The 18,148-nt window shown below is 41.3% G+C and overlaps 1 protein-coding gene across 1 annotated transcript in view; it reads right to left on the minus strand.

Moving 5' to 3' along the window:
* EPHX4 (epoxide hydrolase 4) overlaps window positions 1–18,148 on the minus strand; it is a 134,398-nt gene that overhangs the window by 77,039 nt on the left and 39,211 nt on the right. The window contains exon 2 of the mRNA XM_073593151.1: window positions 7,401–7,486. Coding sequence (XP_073449252.1) covers window positions 7,401–7,486 — 86 coding nt within the window. The remainder of the gene's footprint in view (window positions 1–7,400; window positions 7,487–18,148) is intronic.

Here is an 18,148-nt window from a genome sequence, read left to right on the forward strand (position 1 = left end):
ATCTTTAGATACACCATGAATACACTTATTTCAATTTTAAGAACGTGGGACCAGGCAACTTCTTCTTTAAATAAGAATTCCCTTTACTGAATAAATGATGATTACAGGTTGAGGTAGAAGATGGCATTTGAAGTTACAGAATTGTCCATCACATAACATTCCCTTTTGCGTTAATTGACCCTTTAAAGTGACCTTGTCCCTGTCAGGGCAAAGTGACAGGTTCCATGAAAAAAAGACTTAAAGCGCAGTTCCACCCAAAAATGGAAACTTCCGCTTTAAGGGAGGTGATTCCCTGACACGCCACATTTGGCATGTCATTTTTTGGGGGGGGGGGGGTTACCCTCTTTTCAGAGGGTTCCAGCTCCCACTTCCTCCCGGCGCACCGCGGCACAGGAAGGGAGATCTGGGACACATCACAGGTTCCAGATGATTGCCCGGCCAGTCACGGCGTGTGGTGCGGCTCGTGCATGCGCAGTGGGTGCCCGGCTGTGAAGCCACAGTCGGGCGCCCACACTTACAATGCTGGCACCGCAGAGAGGAGGGGGAGACGAGTGGGGCCTCGCTCCCCCACATCACTGGACCCTGGGACAGGTAAGTGTCCGATTATTAGTCAGCAGCTGCAGTATTTGTAGCTGCTGACTTTTAATTTTTTTTTTTTAGCAGAACTCCGCTTTAAAGGAGTTGTAAAGGCAGAAGGTTTTTTATCTGATTGCATTCTATGCATTCAGATAAAAAACCTTCTGTGTGTAGCAGCCTCTCCAGCACCCCCAATTACCTACCTGAGCTCCTTCTCTCTCCAGCGATGTTCATGATCCCCTCAGCTATCCAGTACACTCCTTCTGATTGGCTGAGAGAGCAGCGGCACTATTGGCTCCCGCGGCTGTCAATCAGCCAATCAAGGGAAAGAGGGGGCGGGCCAGGTCGGGGATCCATGTCTGAATAGATACACGGAGCTCTGACTCAGCTTGGGTGACCCCTGTAGCAAGCTGCCGACTGAGGGGCACTCAAAGGAGGCAGGGACTAGGAGCAGGAAAAAGGGGCCCGAGAAGAGGATGATCCGGGCTGCTCTTTGCAAAACCAACTGCACAGAGGAGGTAAGTATATCATGTTTGTTATTTAAAAAAAAAAAAAACGAGCCTTTACAATCACTTTAATACTCACTGTTAATTACTTTCCCTATGCCTTGTTCCTCCATCAGGGTCCAAACTCTGGTTAACCACTTGCCGACCGCCTAACGTATATATACGTCGGCAGAATGGCACGGGCAGGCAGAATCACGTACCTGTACGTGATCTGCCTCCCGCGGGCGGGGGGTCCGATCGGACCCCCCCCCGGTGCCATCGGCGGTCGGCATCTGACTGGGAGCGTCGGGAGGCGAGGGGGAGACCATCCGATCGTGGCCCCCCCCTCGCGATCGCTCCCAGCCAATGGGAATCCTCCTCTGCCTGTGTGTAGTTTCACACAGGCAGAGGATGTGATGTCATCTCTCCTCGGTCTGGCAGTTTCCGTCCCAGCGCCGAGGAGAGAAGACATGTAAGTGCACACAACACAAACACACACAGTAGAACATGCCAGGCATACCTTACACCCCCGATCCCCCCCCGATCGCCCCCCGATCCCCCCCCCAATCACCCCCCCCCCCCCCCGTCACAAACTGACATTAGCAGTATTTTTTTTTTTTTTTTTCTGATTACTGCATAATGTCAGTTTGTGACAGTTACAGTGTTAGGGCAGTGAATATTACCCCCCTTTAGGTCTAGGATACCCCCCTAACCCCCCCTAATAAAGTTTTAACCCCTTGATCACCCCCTGTCACCAGTGTCACTAAGCGATCATTTTTCTGATCGCTGTATTAGTGTCGCTGGTGACGCTAGTTAGAGACGTAAATATTTAGGTTCGCCGTCAGCGTTTTATAGCGACAGGGACCCCCATATACTATCTAATAAATGTTTTAACCCCTTGATTGCCCCCTAGTTAACCCTTTCACCACTGATCACCATATAAGTGTTACGGGTGACGCTGGTTAGTTTGTTTATTTTTTATAGTGTCAGGGCACCCGCCGTTTATTACCTAATAAAGGTTTAGCCCCCTGATCGCCCGGCGGTGATATGCGTCGCCCCAGGCAGCGTCAGATTAGCGCCAGTACCGCTAACACCCTCGCACGCAGCATACGCCTCCCTTAGTGGTATAGTATCTGTACGGATCAATATCTGATCCGATCAGATCTATACTAGCGTCCCCAGCAGTTTAGGGTTCCCGAAAACGCAGTGTTAGCGGGATCAGCCCAGATACCCGCTAGCACCTGCGTTTTGCCCCTCTGCCCGGCCCACCCAAGTGCAGTATCGATCGATCACTGTCACTTACAAAACACTAAACGCATAACTGCAGCGTTCGCATAGTCAGGCCTGATCCCTGCGATCGCTAACAGTTTTTTTGGTAGCGTTTTGGTGAACTGGCAAGCACCAGCCCCAGGCAGCGTCAGATTAGCGCCAGTACCGCTAACACCCACGCACGCACCGTACACCTCCCTTAGTGGTATAGTATCTGATCGGATCAATATCTGATCTGATCAGATCTATACTAGCGTCCCCAGCAGTTTAGGGTTCCCACAAACGCAGTGTTAGCGGGATCAGCCCAGATACCTGCTAGCACCTGCGTTTTGCCCCTCCGCCCGGCCCAGCCCAGCCCACCCAAGTGCAGTATCGATCGATCACTGACACTTACAAAACACTAAACACATAACTGCAGCGTTCGCAGAGTCAGGCCTGATCCCTGCGATCGCTAACAGTTTTTCTGGTAGCGTTTTGGTGAACTGGCAAGCACCAGCCCCAGGCAGCGTCAGGTTAGCGCCAGTACCGCTAACACCCACGCACGCAGCATACGCCTCCCTTAGTGGTATAGTATCTGATCGGATCAATATCTGATCCGATCAGATCTATACTAGCGTCCCCAGCAGTTTAGGGTTCCCACAAACGCAGTGTTAGCGGGATCAGCCCAGATACCTGCTAGCACCTGCGTTTTGCCCCTCCGCCCGGCCCAGCCCAGCCCACCCAAGTGCAGTATCGATCGATCACTGTCACTTACAAAACACTAAACGCATAACTGCAGCGTTCGCAGAGTCAGGCCTGATCCCTGCGATCGCTAACAGTTTTTTTGGTAGCATTTTGGTGAACTGGCAAGCACCAGCGGCCTAGTACACCCCGGTCGTAGTCAAACCAGCACTGCAGTAACACTTGGTGACGTGGCGAGTCCCATAAGTGCAGTTCAAGCTGGTGAGGTGGCAAGCACAAGTAGTGTCCCGCTGCCACCAAGAAGACGAACACAGGCCCGTCGTGCCCATAGTGCCCTTCCTGCTGCATTCGCCAATCCTAATTGGGAACCCACCACTTCTGCAGCGCCCGTACTTCCCCCATTCACATCCCCAACCAAATGCAGTCGGCTGCATGAGAGGCATTTTCTTTATGTCCTCCCGAGTACCCCTACCCAACGAACCCCCCAAAAAAGATGTCGTGTCTACAGCAAGCGCGGATATAGACGTGACACCCGCTATTATTGTCCCTCCTGTCCTGACAATCCTGGTCTTTGCATTGGTGAATATTTTGAACGCTACCATGCACTAGTTGAGTATTAGCGTAGGGTACAGCATTCCACAGACTAGGCACACTTTCACAGGGTCTCCCAAGATGCCATCGCATTTTGAGAGACCCGAACCTGGAACCGGTTACAGTTATAAAAGTTAGTTACAAAAAAAAGTGTAAAAAAAAAAAAAAAACATACAAAAATATAAAATAAAAAAAAAATAGTTGTCGTTTTATTGTTCTTTCTCTCTCTATTCTCTCTCTCTATTGTTCTGTTCTTTTTTACTGTATTATATTCTGCAATGTTTTATTGTTATTATGTTTTATCATGTTTGCTTTTCAGGTATGCAATTTTTTATACCTTACCGTTTACTGTGCTTTATTGTTAACCATTTTTTTGTCTTCAGGTACGCCATTCACGACTTTGAGTGGTTATACCAGAATGATGCCTGCAGGTTTAGGTATCATCTTGGTATCATTCTTTTCAGCCAGCGGTCGGCTTTCATGTAAAAGCAATCCTAGCGGCTAATTAGCCTCTAGACTGCTTTTACAAGCAGTGGGAGGGAATGCCCCTCCCCCCCCAACGTCTTCCGTGTTTTTCTCTGGCTCTCCTGTCTCAACAGGGAACCTGAAAATGCAGCCGGTGATTCAGCCAGCTGACCATAGAGCTGATCAGAGACCAGAGTGGCTCCAAACATCTCTATGGCCTAAGAAACCGGAAGCTACGAGCATTTTATGACTTAGATTTCGCCGGATGTAAACAGCGCCATTGGGAAATTGGGAAAGCATTTTATCACACCGATCTTGGTGTGGTCAGATGCTTTGAGGGCAGAGGAGAAATCTAGGGTCTAATAGACCCCAATTTTTGCAAAAAAGAGTACCTGTCACTACCTATTGCTATGATAGGGGATATTTACATTCCCTGAGATAACAATAAAAATGATTAAAAAAAAAAAAAAATGAAAGGAACAGTTTAAAAATAAGATAAAAAAATAATAATAATAAAGAAAAAAAAAAAAAAAAAAAAAAAAAGCACCCCTGTCCCCCCTGCTCTCGCGCTAAGGCGAACGCAAGCGTTGGTCTGGCGTCAAATGTAAACAGCAATTGCACCATGCATGTGAGGTATCGCCGCGAAGGTCAGATCGAGGGCAGTAAGTTTAGCAGTAGACCTCCTCTGTAAATCTAAAGTGGTAACCTGTAAAGGCTTTTAAAGGCTTTTAAAAATGTATTTAGTTTGTCGCCACTGCACGTTTGTGCGCAATTTTAAAGCATGTCATGTTTGGTATCCATGTACTCGGCCTAAGATCATCTTTTTTATTTCATCAAACATTTGGGCAATATAGTGTGTTTTAGTGCATTAAAATGTAAAAAAGTGTGTTTTTTCCCCAAAAAATGCGTTTGAAAAATCGCTGCGCAAATACTGTGTGAAAAAAAAAAATGAAACACCCACCATTTTAATCTGTAGGGCATTTGCTTTAAAAAAAATATATAATGTTTGGGGGTTCAAAGTAATTTTCTTGCAAAAAAAAATTATTTTTTTATGTAAACAATAAGTGTCAGAAAGGGCTTTGTCTTCAAGTGGTTAGAAGTGTGGGTGATGTGTGACATAAGCTTCTAGATGTTGTGCATAAAATGCCAGGACAGTTCAAAACCCCCCCAAATGACCCCATTTTGGAAAGTAGACACCCCAAGCTATTTGCTGAGAGTCATGTTGAGTCCATGGAATAATTTATATTGTGACACAAGTTGCGGGAAAGAGACAATTTTTTATTTTTTTTATTTTTTTTTGCGCAAAGTTGTCACTAAATGATATATTGCTCAAACATGCCATGGGAATATGTGAAATTACACCCCAAAATACATTCTGCTGCTTCTCCTGAGTACGGGGATACCACATGTGTGGGACTTTTTGGGAGCCTAGCCGCGTACGGGACCCCGAAAACCAAGCACCGCCTTCAGGCTTTCTAAGGCCGTAAATTTTTGATTTCACTCTTCACTGCCTATCACAGTTTCGGAGGCCATGGAATGCCCAGGTGGCAAAAAAACCCCCCAAATGACCCCATTTTGGAAAGTAGACACCCCAAGCTATTTGATGAGCGGTATAGTGAGTATTTTGCAGACCTCACTTTTTGTCACAAAGTTTTGAAAATTGAAAAAAGAAAAAAAAAAATTTTTTTTTCTCGTCTTTCTTTATTTTCAAAAACAAATGAGAGCTGCAAAATACTCACCATGCCTCTCAGCAAATAGCTTGGGGTGTCTACTTTCCAAAATGGGGTCATTTGGGGGGGGTTTGTGCCACCTGGGCATTCCATGGCCTCCGAAACTGTGATAGGCAGTGAGGAGTAAAATCAAAAATGTACGCCCTTAGAAATCCTGAAGGCGGTGCTTGGTTTTCGGGGCCCCGTACGCGGCTAGGCTCCCAAAAAGTCCCACACATGTGGTATCCCCATACTCAGGAGAAGCAGCTAAATGTATTTTGGGGTGCAATTCCACATATGCCCATGGCCTGTGTGAGCAATATATCATTTAGTGACAACTTTGTGCAAAAAAAAAAAAAAAAAAAAAAATTTGTCACTTTCCTGCAACTTGTGTCAAAATATAAAACATTCCATGGACTCAACATGCCTCAAAGCAAATAGCTTGGGGTGTCTACTTTCCAAAATGGGGTCATTTGGGGGGGTTTTATGTCATCTGGGCATTTTATGGCCTTCAAAACTGTGATAGGTAGTGAGGAGTAAAATCAAAAATGTACGCCCTTAGAAATCCTGAAGGCAGTGATTGGTTTTCGGGGCCCCGTACGCGGCTAGGCTCCCAAAAAGTCTCACACATGTGGTATCCCCATACTCAGGAGAAGCAGCTAAATGTATTTTGGGGTGCAATTCCACATATGCCCATGGCCTGTGTGAGCAATATATCATTTAGTGACAACTTTTTGTAATTTTTTTTTTTTTTTTTTTTTTTTGTCATTGTTCAATCACTTGGGACAAAAAAAATGAATATTCAATGGGCTCAACATGCCTCTCAGCAAATTCCTTGGGGTGTCTACTTTCCAAAATGGGGTCATTTGGGGGGGTTTTGTACTGCCCTGCCATTTTAGCACCTCAAGAAACGACATAGGCAGTCATAAATTAAAGGCTGTGTAAATTCCAGAAAATGTACCCTAGTTTGTAGACGCTATAACTTTTGCGCAAACCAATAAATATACACTTATTGACATTTTTTTTACCAAAGACATGTGGCCGAATACATTTTGGCCTAAATGTATGACTAAAATTGAGTTTATTGGATTTTTTTTAGAACAAAAAGTAGAAAATATCATTTTTTTTCAAAATTTTCGGTCTTTTTCCGTGTATAGCGCAAAAAATAAAAACGGCAGAGGTGATCAAATACTATCAAAAGAAAGCTCTATTTGTGGGAAGAAAAGGACGCAAATTTCGTTTGGGTACAGCATTGCATGACCGCGCAATTAGCAGTTAAAGCGACGCAGTGCCGAATTGTAAAAAGTGCTCTGGTCAGGAAGGGGGTAAAACCTTCCGGGGCTGAAGTGGTTAATGGGTGGTTAAAAAAATGGTTAATGATTTCCTCCCCTCCCTCCTGCTCGAAGACTCCATCTTTCAGGAATCCTCCATGCTTGGAAGCACCTGGTATTTCCCAACTGCTCCAACAAAAAATGGAGTGTCTGGGGGGGGGGGGGGGGACAGTTGGGGCATGGTTAAGGTGGGTGGTTGTGGTTTAGGAGAACCTGTGCTGAAAGGGAGTGAGAAGTGAAAGAATATCCTTAAGACATTAGCCTTTTAGATTATAGAGGAGAAAATGTATTACCAGAATTCTGGAAATCCATGTAGAAGCAACATTAGCGGTTTCCCTCGTTCCCCTGCAGCAACATAGTGGAATCGTAATCCAGAATCCTGTGGATACAATTAAAATACAAGAAAGAAGTTAGATCTGTGAGAGATTGACTTTTGTCACACCTTTGTCTTTTTTTCCTGAATCTTGTAACGATGGGAAAAGGATGTGCATCTGTTTGCATCCCATTACCTACAATCCATCATGTTTAGGTCCAAAAAAACTGAGAAAGAGGGAAACCTCTTTGTTGTTTTTTTCGGACCTACTGAGACTCATATGTAGCCAGAGGTAAAGGGATGTACATTGAGCTTTTATTTTAGATCCACTTGAAAAACTGACAAGCGGATTTAATCAGAACAATCATCTAAAAGGACCCCAACATAAAACAAAGAACAAAATGGTAAAGAAGGAAGAGTATACAGAACTACTGCAAATTCCCTTTTATTCGATTCTTTGATCTCAGTGGACTGAAAAGGACATCACTTCAGCAAAGCCACAAATTCTGCTGCAGAGAGAAAAAAGAAAAGGGCTAAATGCTTTCCTAGCCAGAGTCTTCTCCTTTCTGTGTGTCACTGTTCCCACATGCTGTAAAGAAGAAATGTTCTCCAATATCCAGGAGTCCTCTGGGACTTATTTCTACTAGATATATGACCAACAGTATCCGGGATTTCCTCTGGCTGTCATGTAGGTCTGGGCACTGCTCACTTCTAGGGCAGATGAGAAGCAGGAGGCGGAGCCTAGCAGAGCAGACATGCATTGTTAGAGCTCCACACCGCTGAGGAGAGAAGAGAAGGACAAAGCGGAGCCTGCAGGCTCAAAAGGTATCCATTTGAACCTTTTTGCCCCAGGGAACAAACTGTGAAAGTTTGGGCAGGAAATATGGTACTGGGAGGAAACCAAGGCAGAAATAAAAATCACCTCACAAAGAGCTTACAGGCACTCACTGCAGCTGAAGCAGCTCCAGTCACCTCACAAGATACAGCATCAGGGCGCTCTCACAGACAGAAAATGTCACAGCAAGACTCTCCATTTGAGTCAGATACAGAACAAATCCTCTCACAAACTTCTCCACAAGCCTCCTCAGTATCCCCAGTAATATTATTACAATTTGAAAAGATGCTTCATAAGGCTTTAAAACAAACCTCAGACCAAATAACAAAAAGCCTAACCAAAGAAATAAGAGAGCTGGGAAACCGCACCGCAGCCTTAGAAATAAAAATGGATGAAATTGAAATTACAACCCAAGAAAATATAACAGAATTGGAACAATAAAAAAAAGAGAATTTAATACTTCAAACTAAGCTTGAAGATTACGAAAATAGAGCCAGACGTTCAAACTTGCGCATAAGGGGAATACCTGAAACTGTGACAGACCTGCAATCTACTATTACTGCTCTATTACAAGAACTAAAGCCAGATATCCCTATTGAACGTTTAGAACTGGACAGAGTACACAGAGCCCTCACAGCCAAAAAGAAAGATGGACCCCCACGTGATATAATCACAAAATTTCATTATTACAGAACGAAAGAACAAATACTAATTGCTGCAAGAGAAAAAAAGGAACTTAATTTTCAAGGACACAATTATCAAATTTTTGCTGACCTATCCCAATTTACTATTACTAAAAGACGATCCATGAAACCCCAACTAATGGAACTGCAACGCCACAACATTATGTATCAATGGGGCTTTCCCTTTTCAGTCAGATTTAACTACCAAGGTACAATTTACAGAAGCAGATCAGCAGATGAACTACAACAAACCCTTTTAAAATTAAATCTGACAGAACCCACAAGCAGCAACACTCCCACACGCAGAAGAATGGCGTCATCTTCACCTTCAGGCAGCACCCAGAAAATTTCAGAACAAAATGGGAATCATCATTCTCACAAAAGAGGCCGTTATGCCACATCATCCATGGACCAAGAAGATTCAATGGACTGACATCCTAATTCCTGATATCTCTTCATTTATTATACTAAGAGATGGTTCTCTATAAAAAACCTATATTTATAACTGAATGTAACTGCGTTCTGATAGTCACACACTGTGTGGGATCATGTTACATTCCAGTTATATTTCTTATTACTTCTGATTCATATAGCCTTAGAATATATAAGTGAAATAAGGAAATTCTTGTTCAGTTATATATTATCAGGTAATAACAATAGATTTATTACTTTTTAGGACAAATATGTTCAATAATCCAGAAGTAATGGAAGCTTATATATTATTACCTAACTAGTTCCTAGAATTATGTTTTTGTTTATTCTAATCTGAAGCAATACAACCTCAATTTTATGAGTTAACATATCTAAATAGTTGCGTATGAATAAAATATGTAATTGTTTACTCTAAAAGGGTTAAAATCCCAAAATAATTCAAACTATCTTCATCAATACCAAAGTTATTAACAGTACCTTTCTAACTGAATTATTTAGCCTAGGGCAAGACTAACCATATACAACCACCCTGGAATAAATAATTTCAACAAAAACTATATTCTGCACTCCAATTAATGAAACATCATTTTGATGTCTTTTGACATAGCACTTCTCTCCTGTAAGCGGAAGATCCGTGTACCCCCATTAGCCCTCCTCATTCTCCCAACCATATTATGTGGGAGTGTGACGAAGGCACTTATTCCCCTGAGAGAGATATTTATTCTCTTTCACGGGTAAATTGTGATTACTTGCAAAAAATAATTTATGCAATGTATCATCTAATCTCATATGTTTTTTGTTTACTCTTTACTCCAGAATTCACTGGTTTCTTTTCTATCTATTCATCTCTTCAGTCCACACAGGTTGATCTGCGCAGTCAGCTCTGCATAACAAAAAGTAAGTCAAAACTATTTGATCTATTGCCATGGCACCACTGAATATACTTTCCCTGAATGTTCAGGGAATAAATGTCCCTCAAAAAAGGACCAAAGCCTTCCGTACTTTCCATAACAAGAAGGCTCACATAGTATGCCTCCAAGAAACACACTTCACCAAAGATTCTACTCCAAAATATATTTCTCCTTTTTATCAACAAATTTACACGGCTTCTGCCTGTACCAAGCAAAGGGGAACTCTAATTGCATTTCACCGATCCACACCATTCACCTTATCATCAGAAATTAAAGACCCAGAAGGTAGATACCTGATACTCATGGGTTATATAATGGATACAGCAATCACGGTGATTTCCTACTACGCTCCTAACAAACAACCTACACCATTCCTCTCACATATATTACAAGTGATTAATACACACAAAATAGGAACAGTGATAATGTGTGGGGATTCGAACCAGGTCCTCCTCCCATTTCTAGATAAATCACCTTTTACACCATCTAAAATAACCTCTAGATGACCTTTTTCTCAACTTCTTTCCAAATACAATCTGGTAGATTCATGGAGAGAAAGTAACCCAATGAAAAAGAAATTCACTTATTTCTCGCACCCTCATCAAACCTTCACCAGAATAGATCATATTTTTCTAACAATAGGAATGATACCAGAAATTATTGCATCAGATATAATTCCGATTCCGTGGTCTGACCATAATGCAGTATACACTACTATAGCCTCAGCCATACCAAAAGCGCATGACCCAACGTGGTACTTACCGGACATAATGCTCAAACACCCACTACATCAGATGGCCATTGAACAAGCTTTAAAGGAATACATATCAATTAATAACACAACAGACATCTCCCCAATAACACTGTGGGAAGCTCATAAGCCTGTCTTGCGTGGTACAATACAAAGACAAATGGCACTATTTAAACGGGAACGCAAAAATCTAGCAAAAAAACTAGAACTCAATTTTAATGCAGCCTACATATCATTTCAAGATAATCCATCTCAGAGTACAAAATCTCATCTGGAAAAATCTAGATTGGAATACGATCTATTTCTCACTGAATCAGTTGATAAATCCCTCAAACGCTCCAAACACAATTTCTACATGAATACAAACAAACCAGGTACATATTTGGCTCGGGCATTAAATTCAACTAACAAATCTTTCAAACCAATACGTTTGAAATTATCAAAAAATGTTTACACTTGTAATCCAGTTAAAATAGTCCATAAATTTCACTCACATCTCGCAACTTTATACAAGACAAACAATGAATTTAATCCTACAGAAGCTGAATCCTTCTTCTCAAAAATAACCTTACCTGAGTTATCTCAGAATCAAAAAAGCAGTTTGGATGAGCCTATAACTATAGATGAAGTTGCTAACGCCATAAAAGACCTAAAATTTAACAAAAGACCAGGCCCAGACGGCTACTCGGCTTTATACTATAAAACATTCTCAGAAATACTCTCTCCCATTCTCACTGAAACTTTTAACAAACTTCTAGATGGACATTCTTTTCGGCAAGAAATTGCTAATGGCAATTGTTTGTATGATCCCAAAACCTCTTTCTGATGATACTTCCTGTGAGAATTATCGGCCTATCTCTCTGTTAAACCTCGATATTAAATTATTAGCAAAACTAATAGCAAAACGCCTCAATAACATTATAGGAAAATTAATACATAGAGATCAAGTAGGCTTCATGCCAAATAGACAGGCAGGCGATAATATACGCAGGGCAGTGTTATTGGCACATATTGCTAAAAAACGGAAAATCCCTTTATGTTTTCTATCTCTCGATATTAAGAGGGCATTTGACACAGTATCCTTGCAATATATGCAATATTCATTACAAAAATGGGGTTTTGGACCCCACTTTTTAACATGGATCAAAGCATTATATAATAAACCCAAAGCCTATATAAAATATGCTGGATACAAATCTGAAGCCTTTAATATCGAAAGAGGTACCCGACAGGGTTGCCCATTATCTCCCTTATTATTTGCCCTTATACTCGAACCCATGGCCCAATACATCAGAACAAACCAAACCATAACTGGCATTGAAGTAGGAGGTATTACACACAAATTATGTATATTTGCAGACGATATATTACTTTTTCTATCATCACCACAGGTCTCTGGTCCTAACTTAATACCAGCTCTTGATGGGTTTGCAGCCCTATCCGGCCTTATGATTAATCCTAAGAAATGCCTAGTGCTTAATATTTCACTCACAAACATGGAATTGATCCCGGCTAGGGCTGCACTCCCATTTACATGGGCAGAAAAATCAATCCCATATCTTGGAATTCATTTAACAGCATCTCATTCTGACTTATTCTCAACCAATTATCCTCCAGTATTAAGACAGATCACAAATCTAATAAAACAATGGTCGCAACTTCCTTTATCCTGGATAGGGAAGATTAATGCAATCAAAATGACTATTCTACCCAAATTGCTTTATCTATTCAGAGTCCTCCCTATTCCAATTCCTTCCTATTTTTTGAGAAAAGCACAAAAAAGAGCAACTTCGTTTATATGGGGCTCTTCTAAACCACGTATACCTATACACACACTACATCTTCCCAAAAATAAAGGAGGCCTGGGATACCCTAATTTTACTAACTACTACAGAGCAGCACATTTGGCCAGTCTGTCCAAATACCATGCAAAACAGGAAATCCCATTATGGGTATTTATAGAGGCATCAGAAAATGACCCTCTATTAATATCAAATTTATTATGGCTTGATCCTAAAGACCGCTTTAAAATTCATAATCCCATAACTAAACACTTCTTATCTCTCTGGGATAAACTAAAAACCAAATATCAGTTACAATCTCCACACAATCCTCTCCTTTCTTTTATCAGAAATCCGGCCTTTTATCCGGCATGGATCTACCCAAATTCTTTTAAAGCTTGGACAACATCAGGCATTCAGACACTAAATGACTTCATAGCATCTAAATCATTCCTTTCATTCCCATCGCTTAGAGAAAAATATGATCTACCAAACTCTGAGATATTTAGATATCTCCAAATCAAAAATTTCTATACACCATTCCTAAAGGGGGATACACCATTATCCCAATTATCCATTTTTGAATCAATCTGTACAAAAGATCCATTTGCTAAAGGTACAATTTCATCACTTTATAATCAATTATATGGAGTAGCAAATCTTAATAGACCCTCTTACGTTCAGAGGTGGGAGGAGGACCTGGGACGAACTTTAGAAGACATGGACTGGTCTAATATATGGCTCACATCTAAGTCATCTTCACCCAACATCTTAGCACTGGAGACAAATTATAAAGTCCTAACTCGCTGGTACCTTGTACCCGCTAGAGTGGCAAAATATTCACCTAATACCTCAACTCTTTGTTTTCGAGGATGCCCAGAAATAGGCACATATTTACACATATGGTGGACGTGCCCAGTAATCCAAACCTTCTGGAAGGAAGTCTTCGTGATTGCATCTAAAATATTTAAAAAAATAATACAACCAGATCCATATTTAACTTTACTTAATCTAAAACCGGAATGGTTAACACTCTCTCAATTCAAACTTATGATCCAACTAATAACGGCTGCAAAACAAACAGTGGCCAAGGCATGGAAATCTCCTACATTGGTACTAGCAGAAACAATTCACAGAATGAATAATACAATGTCCCATGCTAAGATGGTAGCCATCGATCAAAATCAAATTCCAAAATTTGAAAAACTTTGGCATCCTTGGATAAAACAACAGTTCCTGTCAAATTTCAATGACTCTGTCCTGTTGCCATGGTAACAAATTAAATGACTTACAGAGACACCCATTCTAAGGCTTCAAAGAGAACTAAAAAGAATAATAAACTGACGAGCGGGACAACCTTGTGGACCATACCTCTACCTTTCAACCCTTTTTCTTCTTTCTCTTTCCTTTTCTCCACCTTACGATTAAAGCTCATTATCAGAATTTATTTGACCTATATACACTCTACTTGTAAACAATATGTATAGTAGGTATAAATCATTTAAATACCTACAAAAGTAACTAAGGAAATGATATATATCTTTAATTTAGGTTTACGTGAACCCAATGTTTAATATTTGAAATTTCATGATATTTACCTATATAAACCCTACTGTAAAACAATGAGCTTACTTTATAGATCCTTGTAAACTTACTTTATGTATCTTTATGTATCTTTATAACATTGTATACTCAATAAACTTCTTTTGACAAGGAGAAGCAGGAGGCATTCTTCATAATGCCCTAACAGCTCATCTATCTATCTATCTATCTATCTATCTATCTATCTATCTATCTATCTATCTATCTATCTATCTATCTATCTATCTATCTATCTATCTATCTATCTATAATGTGTTTGTACTAGGGCAGTGAATGGGGTACGTAAAGTTGCCCTTGTACAGGTCCCCTTTAGGCGACTTTATCCATCACTGTTCTAGACTGCTTCTGACAGCAGACATCAAAATAAGGATCAGAGAATGGTTTGGACTGAACACGCTCCTCTTTAATCACTTATCTACCGGTCTCTTTCACCAACTTCCTGCCCAGGCCATTTTTCAGCTTTCAGCGCTGTCACACTGTGAATGACAATAGAACCAGGGCTTTTTTTCTCAAACAATAGGTGCTGGAACTTAACCACGGCCCCACAAAACCCTTCCCCCTACACACACCCTCCAAATCACATCAAATAGTGAATCTTAAAGGGGCATTAAATACCAAGATTGCATTACAGAGTGCAGAGCTTCTGTGTTTACAAGTGATTGTGGTGAGCAGGCACCAAAGGGTCTGAGCCAGAGGTGGTGGAACTGAGTTCCACCAAGTTCCCCCTGAAAAAAAAGCCCTGCATACAACACTCTAACCATGTGAAATTTTTAGCATTTTCTCCACACAAATAGAGCTTTCTTTTGGTGGTATTTAATCACTGCAGGGATTTTTTTTTCCTTAAAAATTAAAAAAAAAACAAAAATGTTGAAAGTTTTTCTTAGTTTCTGTCAGTAAATTTTGTAAATAAGTAATTTTTCTCCTTCACTGATGTGCGCTGATGAGGCGGCACTAATAGGCTGCACTAATGGAAACTGATGAGGTACTTATGGGCACTGATTAGGTGGCACTGATGAGGAGGCACTAATATTCTGCACTTAAGGGCACTGATAGGTGGCACTGATAGCTGACACTGGTGGGCACTGATAGGTGGCACTGACGGGCCCTGATAGGCGGCATGGATAAGCGGCACTAATGGGCACTGATGGGCATTAATGGGTGGCACTGATGGGCTTTACTGATGGGTATAACTGATAGGCGGCACTGAAAGTCAGCACTGACTGGCATCACTAATGGGCACTGATTTCTAGCTGTGGTGGGCACTGATTGTTGGCACTGGTGGACATTGATTGCTGGCACTGGTTGGCACTGGTTGCTGGCACTGGTTAGCATGGGTTGCTGGCACTGGTGGCACTCTGATGTAATCAGGACACTGATCATGAGTGCCCTGATTACATCTCTCACTGTCCCCTGCGAGGAAATGCCGCTGATCAGCTCTCCTCACCACACACTCTGTCAATGTGAGGCGAGGAGAGCTAATTACCGGCACTTCCTTGCTTACATGTGACCGGCTGTGATTGGACACAGGCGATCACATGATTAAAGAGCCGCGTCATTGGTGCTTTACAGAGATCGGGGTCACTCCGTGTCCTAGCAACGAGGCGTGACCGCGATCACTGCGCTGCGCTCCCCCGTGGGTGCGCAGGAGCGGACGTTCGGGTGCGCTGTCATACGACGTCCACCCAGAACGAGAGCCGCACCGTCCCACCGTCATTTCACGGTGGGTGGGCGGCAAGTGGTTAAAGCATATGTAAACCCTCACCTTGTAAAACAACCCATTTGGTTTAAAATAGAAATGAAAGGCAAAACATTTGTATATTGATATAAAAAACATCACAAACATGGTTTTCCCTTTTTTTTTTAGAAGCGATCACATTCCCTCTGTTCTCAGCTGCATAAGAGCTGTGGGAGGAGAAGCAACAATACACTGATCTTCCCAGTGATAGGCTGTGCAGGAGGGGCGTGCCAGGACAAGTCTGATCATTGGAAGAGAGTGGGCTCAGTTCCCAGCACAGAACTACAGAACTGACCACGGTGTGCTCTCCTGCTTAGTGTGGTCAGTTTGTAATAGGAAAGCAGAGGGACTGGCAGGTACACCATAAATTTCACACAAAGGAAGCAATACAAAGAGAACAGGATACTTTTTCATACAAGTACAAGGTACAGCCGGCACATATCAGGAATATGAAGTGTTGGGTTTACATACTCTTTAATTTTATTAACCATCATCATTACAGCAGCTGTTAAAACATGTATTATCTACATTACACTGAAGAAAGTATGGTAAGTTTTCACACATTGCGTCAAAAGTAAAGGCACATTTTCTTGTTCACACCTGAGCGATTTGAGGTGTGATTTGAAGCTTCAGCAGAATTTTCTCCTTTTATACAGTTTTTTTCAAATGAAGAACATAAATTCTGCAATGAATATAGCCTGTGGACATTCAATTTTGTCTTATTTGTACAGAACAATTATACATTAAGTTTGGACAAACAGCTATGCAATTTTTTTATAAATACACCTGACTGACAGTCACCTCTCTTTGCTTCGGGAAGACTGAGAACTATCAGCAGTTATGTGATCGCTCAGTTCTTGGGCTTAGGGTCGGGACAGCTACAGCATCACACCGATGTGAGTATGTATGTTTATTTTTTTAGTCACCTCAAACTTCTTCTTTAATTTAAACATAGTGGTGTCTACTGAGGACATTAAAATGCATGGTATACCAGCGCAATTATGCATGTTTATTAATTATTATACAGCAGCCTTTCTCAGCCTTTTAAAAGGAAGGAACTCTTGAAATAATTTTCCAGGCTCAGGGAACCTCTGCTAATAATTACTAAATAAAAGGTTCACAGTACATCAGTGTGATGTAGATGATAAAGATGATGGAGAAGAATGCTCCTTAAATTGGGAAGACCCCCTCCTCTTTACAGATAGCTAAAAAGATTATTGTTGATAGTGATTACTCATCTGAGAGGTGAATGTTGCCCATTACTGGACAACAGTTTGTACGCAATTTATTTGTATGCTAACATTATGTTTCCTGTAGTGAGTTGGTTTATACTCTACATAATCCGAGTACTTTATGTCCTGTTGTATTTGGGCATTTTTGAACCTTTATACTTTGTATTATTGTCTTACCTTCTTGGAAAACAAAAACAATTATTGGAAAGAAAGAAGGTCCCCATTGTTCAAAAAAACACCTAGAAACCACTGAAGGAACCCTGATTGGGAAAGATTGTTCTACAAAGTCTAATGAGTGGTCAACATCTCATCAGTTTCTTTTTTTTAGCCTTAAGCAAGAAGGGTGTTGGCTAAAACTTGTCTTGCATACACACGGTCACACAAATGTTGGCCAACAATTACGAACGTAGTGACATACTAGATGTACTATGTGGTTTTTCAGCTCTTTAGCGCCACCTTTTGGGCTCCTTCTGCTAATTTCGTGTTAGTAGAAGTTTGGCGAGCGTTGATTTGCGCTTTTCTTTTTGCGTTTTTCATTTATCGCTTTTCATTTCGTGCTTTTCAGTTTGTTTCTGAACGGCCGTTCGTCAACCAGACATTTTGCAGAATCAGAGGAGATAACGTGTTATTTATTATTGGCCTTGGAGTTATTGCTTTGACAATGTTTTTTTGGTTGAATAATGATTCGATTTGGTAAATTTTCTATATTTTTGGATGCATAGAATGCACTTTTTGGTTATTTTCCATTGGCAGATAGCATGTCTTT

Source organism: Aquarana catesbeiana, linkage group LG07, assembly GCF_042186555.1.
Source record: "Aquarana catesbeiana isolate 2022-GZ linkage group LG07, ASM4218655v1, whole genome shotgun sequence".
Lineage (NCBI taxonomy): Eukaryota > Metazoa > Chordata > Amphibia > Anura > Ranidae > Aquarana > Aquarana catesbeiana.